This window comes from Rattus norvegicus, chromosome 13, assembly GCF_036323735.1.
Source record: "Rattus norvegicus strain BN/NHsdMcwi chromosome 13, GRCr8, whole genome shotgun sequence".
NCBI classification, from domain to species: domain Eukaryota; kingdom Metazoa; phylum Chordata; class Mammalia; order Rodentia; family Muridae; genus Rattus; species Rattus norvegicus.
In genome coordinates this window covers 98,170,455-98,183,843 of record NC_086031.1, presented here as the reverse complement: position 1 = coordinate 98,183,843, position 13,389 = coordinate 98,170,455, and the positions used below count along the sequence as shown (strand labels likewise).

The following is a 13,389-nucleotide window of genomic DNA, read 5'->3' as shown; positions in this document are numbered from 1 at the left end:
TACGCACTCCACTAAAATGTCCAAATGCTTAGGATTATATTTCCCTCCCATCCCACTTCCAACTGTCTGTGGGTGGAATTTCCAGCACTGTCAGTCAGTGTGTACCCAGAGCTGGTTTCTACTAGCTGGGAGAAACACTGGAAGAGTACATCTAGCAGCTTGTACTACAGGGTGAATGTCCCTACATGTCACGTGGGCTAGCATCAGTTGAGGTGGGACTTCGAAAACCATACAAGCATGTCACTGATATTTACTTGTAGTTACCAGGGAGAGAACTGGATTCTAAATGCTCAGTTTGGCTGTGATTTGGTTATGAAGCCTGGTGGAAGCTGCTCAAATCTTTGAGTCCGCTGTCTCACAGGAAGAGAACGGGAGGGAGCAGAGGGGTGGACCAGCGCTGGGATCCTCGCCCTCTGTGAGTGGTCCCTGCTTTACGTTCTCATCCCCACTCTTTATAAAAACCTCTGCCTTGTTCCTAGTTGTGTTACGTGTACAGCTCCAGAGGCAAGAGAGGCACGAGCCTAACCAGAGAAGACAAGTGCAAAGAACGACACATCCCCAAACGAGTTTCATTTATATAATGAAAATAAATTCTTACACCATCAACAAAAACACACCAAGGATTTTTTTTTTTTGCGAAAAATATTTTTTAAATAAATTTTTGTCTTTTTTTTTTTTTTACATTCTGATATACATATGTAACAAGGTTTATGGCACTGTAACCAGAATCAAATCCAAAAAGAAAAAAAAAATTAAAGGAGGAGGAGGAAGAAAGAAAGGGGGGGAAAAGGGAGGAAGGAGGGAGGGGAAGCCACTGGTATTGTTGAATTCCTGCCTCCAAGCTGACTCCAGTCCTCACTCAGCTGCCAGCCCTACCTTAGCCTCACACTCCAAACACATTTTTATTGCACAAGTGCCAGCAAAGGCACACGGTATAACGTCAGTTTCTTTGTGTTAAACAAACACACACACACACAAAAGTTCTCTCAGACCCAGAGAAGGGAGAAAGTTGTCGGGAGCATGGAGCACACAAAATCGATGCTAGCCTGTCTCCCCAGAGAAGGTGTGAGGTGAGCTGAGCTGAGACCACCGGGTTTGCCCGCCCTTCTCTTCGCACCGGTGAGCACAGCTGTGCACGGTTTAACGGGCTTGCTTTCGACATGGTTGTCCAGGTCGGTTCCAGGTCTAGAGTCTTTTCCGTTGCCTTTTGGTTGTTTGTAATTGAAGGGTGGTATCTTCTGTCTATGAGCCCGCACAGACTATTGAGTCAAAACTCTACAGTAAGCTTACAAGGGAAACTGGGGAGAAACAAGTTTTATAGTATTTTTATTTGTTGGCTTAAAAAAAAAAAAAAAAAAAGATCTCTTTAGCTTAACTGCAATACCAGTTTAAGAGAAGTGAGTCTCATGGGCATCCAAAGTTACAGTCTTCTTACACTTATTAAAAATAGAGTCTTTCGACAAGTTTGTTTCCTTTCACAAACACCCCTGACCTTAAAAAAAAAAAAAAAAGAAAAAGAAATAAGAAAAAAAAAAAAAAGGAAGGAAGGAAGGAAAGGAGGAAGAAAGACAAGCCAGAATCCACCTTCCTTCCTGTTCTGCTCCTAACAGAGCATGACCCTTTCTAGCCTGTCTGCTGTCACACAACTGTCTCCATGCCCATCAGCTTTGGTGTAAGGATCCGTGGTGTCACGCCATTGTTTAGGTCTTCCTCAAATTCCAGCAACTGCCCCATGAAGTTGAGGTTCGGGGAGATAATTGGTCGTTTGCCTTTGACGAATTTGTAAGCGTCAGTCATGGTCATCCGTGTGTGCTTCATCAGGTAGGCGATGACAATGGTGGCAGAACGGGACACGCCGGCCTGGCAGTGGATGAGAAGGCCCTTCCCACACTGATGAGCTTCCTCTGTGGGATAAAGAGACAGGTGGTGAGAAAGGGGGGGACAGACGGAGGTTAACTTGTGCTTGAGTCGGCAGTGTTTCCTTGTGCAGAGACAATGCTTTGAAATGTTTCCAAAGCGTGACGCACCGATGAAGTCTACATGATCAAAACACAAGCTACAGAATTGGCCATAATCAGGAATCAGGAGCTGCTGGTCTGCATTTTCTTAAATCATTAAGAAAAAAAAAAATGGGGGCAGTATGCATGCCACAGTGTGCATCATGGGGAGGTCAACAGACAACTTGCAGGAATCAGTTCTGTCTTTCCACAATTTGAGATGGTAGGGATTAAACTCAGGTCGTCAGTCTTGGCAGCAAGTATCTTTTATTCACTGAGCCAGCTCATTGGCCCTTCACTATTTTGAGGGGGAAGGGTGCATGTGTGTATAGATGTGTGTGTGTGTGTGTGTGTGTGTGTGTGTGTGTGTGTGTGTGTGTGTGTGTTGTGCATGTGGAAGTACACATGTTCACATGTGTCTGTGGAAGGCCATGTGTTGGCATCGTGTGGTATCTACTTGATCTTCTGTGTTCTATGACGCAGCATCTCTTGCTGAGTCTGGAGCTCATAGTTTCTGCTGCTCAGGATGGCCAGCTGGCCCCGGAGTGCCCCATCTCAGTCCCTAGTGCCATGGGACTCCAGGCAAGCTGCTAGAGCTACTCGACTTCCGTGGGTCCTGGTGATCCTAGCCCACATTCTCATGCTTCTGTGCTGAGTGCTTTACAGCTGAGCCGTCTTCCCAGCCCCCTACAGCTCTACATTTAGAGAAGATAGTGCATGTTACAGGGATCATGGAATGCAGAAGCTATACCTAAAGAAGGACAGACTGACAGCCAGGAGCAAGCTACTGAGCTCACCAGGATCTCTAGATCTCTTTTGTTTTCTAAAGATTTATTTACTTATTATCTTTACACACACACCAGAAGAGGGCATCAGATCTCATTAGAGATGGTTGTGAGCCACCGTGTGGTTGCTGGGATTTGAACTCAGGACCTCTGGAAGAGCAGTCAGTGCTCCTAACCACTGAGCCACCTCTCCAGCCCCTCGAGATCTCTTTCTTGACAACCTTGCTCCTTTTCTATTTTCTCTAAAACCACTGGCATAAAGGGAAGAAAAAGTTAAAAAAGGAGGAGAGAAGACATGGAGATTATGTTACGAACACATATGGGCATGTGACAAAGGTCTTCTGATTAACAATGTTAATCCCACTTTCCAGATTATATGACTATGTCCCTCATAAAAACTAGCACTATTAGCAATGTATCTTCCACATGCTAGACACACACATACACACACACACACACACACCATTCTTTATCCTATAGACTGTTCTCTATAAGAGAACATTTAATATATAGAGTTTGGCTAAAACTTCATGAAAGGGAAGGGGTAAAGGTCAGCTGGAGCGTTCCTACTCTCAGCTTCTCATCAGAAACGCCAAATGTTGTCAGTGAGCCTTGTGGAGTACTGATCTACTGATGGCCCTCTCAGGAGTATTTGACTCCTCATCTCCACATATGCTGACCCTACATGGTGACCACTGGGAAGGCAGGGTTCCTAAGTAGCTCAGAAGAGAGAGCAACAGAAAGTGGCATGTTTAATATTAAAAGTTTCAGATGCCTGTGAGCACTGGACAACATTTTAGTGACACTTCTAGATTAAAACACACCCCCCAGGAAGTGTCCCCAGAGGAATGCAGGCCAATGATAAGGTAGAAAAGGGAGTACAGAGACTTGTCTCTTAGCTTAAATTGCCCACACTGGCTGCTTCCCAGCAGACTAAGAAGCAAACAGGATGTAACTATCTCTCTCACCAATCTGTAGACAAGCTTGCTTCAAGAGACCCAAGAGCAGTGCTTCAGGAAAGTCTCCCTTTGTCAGCACTAAATGACTTTCCAAACTAAGACCATAGAACATGGTGGTGTGAGAAAGAGTAAGGTGGGTGTGACTACCTGTTCTACTAACACACTAGCTGAGTGACCTTGGGAGTCCTCTGACCCCCAGGACTTCAGTCTTCCTCTTCCATAATACAAAGGACACTAGCTCACCAGTAGCTCACCACTAGCTCACTAGCCTCTGGAACTTCGGAAATGAAGTCATTTGATTCTGGTGTTAAACTGGCATTGTTAAACACTAAACGTGAACACTGCTTAGTTTATATTAAACTCAGGTGAATGTTATTATGCTGTAAGCCTTGCTGTGTGCCCCCTGAAGCCACGCTATAAAATTTCAGTTTATCCAATCAGTGGACAAGGAGAACAAAACCGTGCCCACTCACGTGATCCTGAGTTGTTCAGCAGGCTAAATGTTGCTTGTTATTAGTTTTGTTTTTCTTTTAAAGGGGGAGGTAAGCCTGAATAATCCAGAAGGAATGCAAACGCCGTGACTGTAATCTCTTAGAACCAGCCTATCCCATGCCACTCTCTAAACAGAAAACAAATTCCCAACTTCCTCCACCTGAAATTAAGCAGGTGGGACTCCCCTTTATAACGGCCTCAATTAACCAGAAACTTCCTCGACCTGGTGACCAGCATTTCTTGCTCAGGATTCAAGACTTGGCTCAGATTTTATGAATAAAAGAACCCAGGGCATCTTTGTACCCAGTGTTAGGAACTAATTAACGGGGCATGGTAAACACGGGAAAGTGTCTTGGCCAGAAGTCAAGAACACTAGGTCCTTTGTTCTTAACAGGTATAGGCATGCCATGACACACATGTGGAGGTCATGCAAGGCCTTGCCTACTTCCTTCTCTGAGATGGGTTTTCCTGTGTTGCTGTGGAGGCCAAGCTAGCTGTCCTGTGAGTGTCTAGGGGTTCTCTGCCTCCTATCTTGTCTCAGGAGAAGGTATCACAGTTATGTACTCTTGCTGACTTTCCATGGCCTCTGGAGGATTCAAACTCAGGTCTTGGAAACATTTTTTCCCCATCGTATCTCCTCCCAGCCCCCAGTTCTTTCTTGACACTAGAATTTTGGACATGGAAAGGTCCGCTTACTTCTGAGTTTAGAGACCACTCTGACAGAGTGTCCCTGGTATAGCCAGGCCCTGAAGGACAAACTAGAAAGGGAAACCAGCCGTTTAAAGCTGCTAAATTGCCAAAAAAAAAAAAAAAAAAAAAAAAGTTTAAAAAAAAAAATCACCCTGGTGGCTGCTAAACTTGGGATCTTTTTTCTGGCAAAACCAGCAACAGCCATGAGTGTTTTCTTCCCGAGGCAGTAATGTGGAGAGCATTGGGCTACCTCTCTATGTGCTGATAAAAGCTGGAGTCTCTTGGAAACAATGGAACGTTTGTCAACTGTTCTTCTTGCCCTAGTCACCCTGAGTCGCCCCACAACGCTACAAGGGCTACAAAAGCTAAGTTCAGCATAGAACTGGTGGTTGCTTCCTTCTGAGGTAAGAGCCTACTATTGCTAGGCTTTTCCTTCTTGGGTCCTACAGGGTCTTGATCTTTGCTGCTTCTCTGAGCTGCCAAAGGAAACATGTACCTCTCATGGCCACTAATGTCTGTCCTTGTCACTCAGTGTTTAAGAACTCAGATCACTTGGATGGAAGAAGACAATTCACACCACCCTTCCATCCCTCCTCTGCAAGGATGAAGTGGGTAGAGAAACTCACCACAGCATGGCCTGCTTCTGAAGATGGTCCTTCAGAACCAGCCCTTTCATGATACTGCCTTTGCCTTGACCTCAAGTGAAGAGGCCACACACTGTGACTCAGTATAACTCATGGTGGCCAGTGGAAATCTCCTACTCTGTGCTGGGTGAATAAAGGGGAGGGAGGTACTTTGTGGAGGTTTGGGGACAATTAAGGTGATGTCACAGTCTCTACCTGGTGCTTCTTTTGGGGCTTAGAGGGCAAAGAACAGGCAGCAGGAATAGCTCTGAGCAGTTCTTCACACTCCCCTTGAAGCTTCTGGTCATATGACATCTAAGTGCCAACATCCACCACGGTGTCTTTGTTAATGGGAGGATGGAGGACAGGGATTTCCTATGGAAAGGATGTTGGACAAAGAGGGTGCTTATTGCTTTAATGTGAATGTGAAATGATCCCACAGACTCATGTATCAAATGCTTGGTCCCCAACTGGTGGTACGGCTTTCAAAGGTTTCCAAAACGTTAGAAGGCAGAGGCTTGCCTAAGGAAGTAAGTAGGGTAGACACTATGCTACTTAAGGCCATATGCTGTCCCAGTCCCTCCCTTCCTAGTCACCATAAAGCCAGTCGCCTTTATCATACACCCCACTGTCTCACCTCAGGCCCAGAGTCAATACTACCAAGGACTGAAACTTCTAAGATCATAAGTCAAGATAATTCCTCCCTTTGAGATAACCTCTCTGGTATTTCAGCCACAACAACGGAAGGCTCACTGACTCAACTATTCTTCTATGTCCATCCAGGCAATCGAGGTTGGCTTTGCTTTGTTATTGTTGCTGCTTTCCCTAACATAGGAATAAACTTTGGACCTTGTATCAAACCCAGAACTAGAGGAAAGAGAGAACCAAAGAGGAGCCTCCCCCAATCCCCACCCCGTGCTGCGGGAGACAGTTACCAATGAATTCGAATGCCTCTTCAAAGTACTGCCGCAAGTTCTGCTTGTTGCTGTCTGTGGCTGGCAGCCTCTTGTAGTTGAAGAGGCCTTTCTCATAGTGGTAGAGAGGAAGGTGTGTGGTGACGTTGATGACATAGCCGACATTGAGCCTCTGCATGGCGTCTAGGTCCTGAGCATCCTGCTCATTGCCAAGAAACAGGAAGGGCAGGATGGGTGTCAGCTCTGCGCTCTCGATGTCAGGGGTGGAGGGGACAGACTGAGGTAGCACGCTCGAGGCCGCAGAGGCACCACCCCCCACCTCCCGGCACTCTTGGAGCTGGAGGGAGTTGTCACAGAGGTTTCCATGGTTCTGTTTAAAACTACTGAGTCCCCCTGGAAGGAAAACACAGAAATCATATATGAGTAAAGTCCACAGTGGGGTTAAAAAATGCCAGCTTCCCCATAGAAATGGGTGTCACTGTAGTCATGTATGTGTCTTAACATTTCTAAAATAAAAACAAGAACCAGAAGTCTGTTCTGGACACCCAGAGGCAGCTACAGAGGGCACTGTGCTCCCTATTGCAAAACTGGGCCAAGGTGCCTGGGAACAAGTTCCTCACAGCGCTCAGCCATTTCATCAACTGAAAATCCGATTTGCCTTTAACAGACATAGGGTCCCTGACTTATACGGAACCATGTACTTTGGAAGTTGAGAAGAGCACAGATGACATCACCCTACAGAGGACTTCTGTTGGTCTCCTGGTACTGTGCACACATGTCCTGTACCCTTTATAACTCACTTTACAGAAGGACAAGTTCACTCGGCAGCAAAGCAGTCAGTTGCAAGCAGGGCTTGTGGGAAAGACAGGTTACACTGGCTAGCATCCGGCTGGCACTGCTGAGCTGACGGTTGAATTGCACAAGCATGTCTCTCTGAGTGTGAGTCGGAGACAGACAAACACAGGCAAAGTGTTCAGTTCACCCCCAATGCCCAGCCTTGCATGGCCACTCTGCACAAACAAGCTATTTCTATTCATTTTACTTCTATGGCTGCCCAAAGGTAGAAAAAGCGGAGGGGAAGCTTGGCTAAGGTAAGTTAGTGTTGGAAGAGTGACTCAGGATCTACTGTATGACTTCTTCCACATAAGTCCTTGACATTTATAGATCTAGACTTCCAGGAGAATGGCATCTAAGACTGGCCCATTTCCCTGTAGTTAGCTTTTAGAGGACAGAGAGTACACTAACCCATTAACCGTGACCTCTGATGGATCTAATAACGCGCACTCCGAGCTCGAGGCTCTGCTCTCACTCTTGAGTCGGCAACACTTCAAAGGTTAAAGCTGCACCAGTTTCCCCACTTTCAGCATGCAGACGTGGCCTTCTATAAGTATGGAGTCACTTACAGAACTCACTCAGGCACAGCTGTGACGTGAGCCGCATGGGGTTGTCCATGAAGCGCCATCTGGTTAATGATGATGGAAGCAGAGAACTGGCTCCACAAAGTGGGCCTCTGACTTCCGAACTCACACACATACACAAACGCAAACAACTCAGACATACACTCAACAATGATAGGTTTTTTAAAAGGAAAGAAAGGCTAAGTAAAATACCAAAATTAAACTATTAAATCCATCCATGGGATAGCATGTGCCCACTAAAGGAATAGCTATAAAACCAAAGAAAGGGCTTCTATTTGATGCTAAAAGGAAAACAGCTGAATGTACGTGTCAGCGTTTGCTGCTTAACCCCTCCTTTCTTATGTTACACATAGTTACACACAGCCAAACCTGAAGGATTATGGAGCTCAAATTCTATAATGCATATGAGAGAGGCATTAGGAAACCTGGGGAGGGGTCACCCAATGAGTGGGAACCCCAGTAGAGCAAGGGAGATGTAGGGTCTTCTAGAAAAGGGTGAGACCCTGGCAAGTTCTAGGAAGCGATGTGAATTTCTTCCCAGTCACAGAGGCCTTGAGTGTCCCAAGGCATAAGAACAAAGCCTGAACAGAGTACAGCTCTGCTAACAGGACAGGAAGTCCACTTGTCCACCAGCCTCTCAACTGACACCACATCCTTCCAGACCGCAAGTCTCACTTTTGACCACTAGACTGGATGGCCTGTACAAGGCTTGTCCCCAACCATTGCATCAGCCTACTATATAACAGAACACAGTCATATTCTCAGTAGGGAATGACAAGAACTCACAGTCAGCTCAGGAGGGCCGTCCTGTACCCAGTCTACCAGTCAGACAAGAGACAGGGGAAGAGAAACAAAAGGGAGAGTACGTAAGAGCTTTGACTTCACTTGAATTCACTTCTGTAATTAAACTCTGCCCTTGTCGTTGTCTTCTGTGGTGATACCATTAGACCCAGGTGGCTAGCCCAGGGGGAACCTTCCAACTACAAAGAGAAATACAAGACTACAGGGGGGAAAAAAAGTCACCAGTGATCTTAAGTAAGAGTATAAAACTACCCACTGCCACTGTCCCGAACTCCACAGAGGACACTGGAAGGAGTTGTGTGGAAATCTGCTGGGCTCCACAAAGCCCCCAGTAAACAGCCCCCATGCTGATGGTGCCAGGGGAACCGAATTCACACGTTCTGAAGAAAAAAGGCACTTGTAACATTTTTTCCCCATATAAGTTAGGGGGAAGGACTGGGAAACTAAACTCAAAAGAGGAGGCTGGGAGGGGGAGGAGTCGTCTCAGCTCTTATTTATGTATTCAAGCTGTCATTTGTCTTAAAAGCAGCTAATTCAGAAAATAAAATAAAATAAAAGCATACCAAAACACCCTCCCACCCCCACACACATAAAAACCCCCAGCATAGAGCTCTTTAAAATTCAGCCTCTACCCCTCCTTTCCCAGTGACATCAGCCGGAGGCTCCCCACCTGCCCAGTTGCCATGGCACTCACACAAAGACACACAATGACATCAGCTGGCATGATATCAGCTCTTTGAATGCAAACAATACAAGAAGCACTACTTTGTTTAAGGCCTTGGGTACAACTGTGTTCTGGGGAGCCAATGACGTAATGCTAACAGGTGGCAAGGGGCCTTCCATTTGCCTAATGGGGGGAAAACATGGGGGAGGGGAGGATCAGAGAGAGTCTGACACACAGAAAGCTTCGACCACAGGGTGCTGCGTGTGTCTATGCGAAATGATGTGAATTATATGTCTGAGCCATGTGGGAAAGTTTGCTTGTGTACTATGGCTATCTGTAGGGAGAGAAAGGGGAAAGGCCTCATGTGACTGTAACGTCTCAGCTGACAAGGAAGTTCTCACTGAGGGTCTGAAGGCTCAGCCTCCAGCTAAGTCTGCTCATGCCAGGCATTGTCCTCACACAAGGGTGATGTACAGTGTCACACTGAAATGGAGACTCTCTCCTGGATGGCCTCTAAGGCGGCATGAAATAGCAGTATCTTACAAGGATATTCCAGAGAGGCCTGCACAGGGGGTGTCTGTACCTGTCAGGGGTGAGTTATGGGAGCAGCAGAAGGTGAGGGTGGACAGAGCTAAGCAGAGTTAACAGGGTCATTTTGGGCCCTCCAGACCCCATCAAACGATTACTTAATGAGGGGGTTTTAATTCTGTTTGGCCCGACTATAGAAGAAGACTACACAGGGGCAGGAAGATGGCTTAGTCAGTATATGGCCCACTTCACAAGCGTGAGGATCTGGGTTTGGATCCCCAGTATCCCTATGAAAGCAAAGAACATGTCTGTAATGCTTGCATTGGGGAGGAAGATACAGGGAGATCCCCATACCTTCCTGGCCAGCCACGGTAGCCAAATACAGACAGACAGACAGACAGACAGACAGACACGCACGCACGCGCGCGCACACACACACACACACACACACAATGGGTGGAGATGCATGGGCCCAGCCTCTGAGGCCTCAGCCTCCTAAGACCTTGTCAGAATCCCTTTCCCTTAAGAAGGCTCCGTTTATCGCCAATCGTGTATAAAATACAGCCCATGCACAGGACACAGGTAAAGGACACCTATATGAAGGTTTACGATTACATCACATGGGGTTGGGGATTTAGCTCAGTGGTAGAGCGCTTGCCTAGGAAGCGCAAGGCCCTGGGTTCGGTCCCCAGCTCCGAAAAAAAAAAAAAAAAGAACCAAAAAACGATTACATCACATGGCATTGCATACACTCTACCTCACGATGCTCACATCAGGACCACGGCCCTCACCTACACTCCATCCGGTAAGGATGAAGCTGCTGGAGGCTGAGCCTGGCCTTTCAAAGCCTGGCTGTGAGATCCTAGGCAGGCTCCCCACCTGTCTCTTCCTCAGTTTCCCTTCTACACTTCATTTCCTATGAACGTATCCACATACTCCATAGCTGAGAGTAGTCACTGACTTCAGGTTTAGTACCAGGAGGCATGAATTAAATCCTTAGGATCTGGCCCTGTGGGAAGCTATACTGAGAGAGAAGAGGGACAAAGGCGCTGTCTTCTAGCACCTAAGACCCTTTTGACGGCTGTAGCTGTACTCTTCCTACTAAGGTGCTCTGCCCCCGTCTCCGGACATCTCTGCCTTAGACAGGTTTTATTCTTTCACCTAATCTTTGTGGCTACAGAACCTCAGGAGACTTCATGCCATATTATTGTTTCCACTGGGGGAGCTACGAAATAATATTTATTATATGCCAATAATCCTGTCGTCTGTAAGATATATTATGCTGAACCGCGTCTGTGTTGAGGTCTGTGGATGGATATGTCCAAACGGCTGATGCAATCGCTGAGATGCAGGTAACGCCTTCATAGTGACCTTAACAGGAATACGCTCTTCCCAATCGCGCCGGGACGCCGAGTGACGGCTCGTCAGTATACAGGCCATACTTTTCAAGCGTGAGGACCTGAGTTTGGATCCCCAGGACCCACATAAGAAGCACAGCTGGGTGCCCCGAATCCCAGCACTGGGGGGACAGAGACAGGAGGGTCCCCAGAGTTCCCTGGCTGGCAAACCAAGCTGAGTCGGTGAGCCTGAGGATTAACAAGAGAGCCTGTCTCAGTACTGTGGACTGATTGAGGAAGACAGAAAATGGACAAAATGTCAACCTTTGACCTTCACATACACACACTCACATCATTCACACACACACACACACACACACACACACACACACACACACACACACAGAGAGACAGAGATACAGAGAGGAGAGAGACAGAGAGACAGAAAAACACAGAGACAGAAAGAAAGAGAGCTACATGTACACCCTCCCCCTCAAAAATTCTTGCCTGAATATTTATCTACAAAACGTGGAACTCAGTCAGAAGGACCTTATGATTTATTAAATAAAAGGAAAAATCTAGCTTTCTTTGGAAGCCTTCCAAGATATGGCGACTCTGGTGTGCTTTATCAGAGGTTGCGGGATTCCTCTCTGCCCTTGCCACCTCACTCTCCCCTCCTCTGAAGCAGTCCAGGGCTCTCCCAAGTCCATGCCTTACAGATGTGCTATAGAAAATGGCTGGGATTAAACTTCAGCCTGCTGAGGAGAGCCTCTCCTCATCAAAAAGACAGGCTCAGCTCAAAGCCCCATGGGGCTGGGGTGGATGGGTGGGGTTCCTTTACTCATCATAACCTGAAGACTTCAGGCTTTAATGAGTAGCCTGCACTGAGGAAGCCACACATTGTGTGTGTGTGTGTGTGTGTGTGTGTGTGTGTGTGTGTGTTTGAACAGCACAAGCAGATTGTTTGAGGCTGCTTCACAAGTATGTAAATACAGGCTGCTTCTTTAAACCTGTTAGCTCATTTATTTACATTAGTACAGAAAGCACTGCCAGAAGCGACAGCTGATGACAGTCATGTAACTTTCCACAACGACGACAATTAAAGCGCTTTGGGCCTGCTTTCACGCGCTTATGACTTTTATGTGAACCGGATTTAAACTGTAAGATCTCTGAGTCCCGTGCCAGGAGCCGGCTCTGGCTTTGCACAAATCAGCATGATTCTAAAGGGGGAGCAGCCCCAGGCTCCTTCCCATGCACCTGCAGCTGGCCTCTGCCTCCTGCTCCACCCCTTTCCCCTATTCTGACCTCAACGCTATACTGTGACATGTGTGTGCCTGCCATCCACACAAACAACAGGAAACAGGTTGGGTGAAGGAACAGGTAAGAGAAGGTAAAAGGACAGTCATGTTCTGGTTTCTTCTAAGTCTTCTAGCTTTGGCCCTTAGCTGTGGGAGAGCTAATTCCTGTTGCTTAAGTTACCCAGCTTGGGATGTTTTGTTATAGCAAGGTGCTGTGGTTTGGATGTGCTTTGAGCAAGTGCTCAAAGTTCAAATACTCGGAGCTTTGTAGTGTGGTGATGTTGACACGCGGAAGAACCTTTATCAGGTGGGGCCTAGTAGGAGGTCATAAGGTCAACAGGTGCTGCTGGGCTTGGAAGGAGTGAATACATTTCGTATATGACCCAAGTTAGTACCAGTGAGAGCAGGCCTAGGCCCTGAGTGTCTCTGGCTTCCACTCTTGACATATGATCTCTCTGGCACATACTTCCACAACTGAAATGTTATCCACGGCAAAGTCCTCGCTAGAAGCCCAACAGAGGCACCTGATCTTGAACTCCTGACTCCTAAAACCACAAAATCAATAAATATTTTCCTAATAAAGTATCCAGCACAGTCTTTTATTATTGCAACAGAAAACTATTACATAACCCAAGCAAACTAATATAGTACGACGTTACATTTTATTTCTCGGTACAACTCTACATAAGTGTATGTGTATCAGAATTCCTACTCTTTAGGAGTCTCACCAGAACTTGTGGGCTCCCTAAGACAAGGCTCCTGAGAGCCAACCTAAGGATACCATATCTTACAACCAAGCCAGAAACGGTCCAAGGTCAAGAGAGAGAGAGTGGTGAGGTTGAGAGGCTGCCCAGCCTACCTGGCAAGCCATAAGAAGTAAGCG

At 46.8% G+C, this 13,389-nt stretch overlaps 1 protein-coding gene across 3 annotated transcripts in view; it reads right to left on the bottom strand.

The window, feature by feature from the left end:
* Positions 1-539: 539 nt before the first annotated feature.
* Positions 540-13,389, bottom strand: part of Dusp10 (dual specificity phosphatase 10) — a 37,988-nt gene continuing 25,138 nt past the window's right edge. Inside the window, exons 1-3 of one of the 3 annotated variants that reach the window (XM_039091058.2) lie at positions 7,864-9,274; positions 6,482-6,853; positions 556-1,904 (exon numbers count right to left, since the gene is read on the bottom strand). In XM_039091058.2, coding sequence (XP_038946986.1) covers positions 1,639-1,904; positions 6,482-6,853; positions 7,864-7,993 — 768 coding nt within the window. In that variant the 5' untranslated portion in view covers positions 7,994-9,274 and the 3' untranslated portion in view covers positions 556-1,638. Of the gene's footprint in view, positions 1,905-6,481; positions 6,854-7,863; positions 9,275-13,389 lie in introns of those variants that run through there. The other 2 variants (NM_001105734.1, XM_039091057.2) reach the window with 2 other exon arrangements.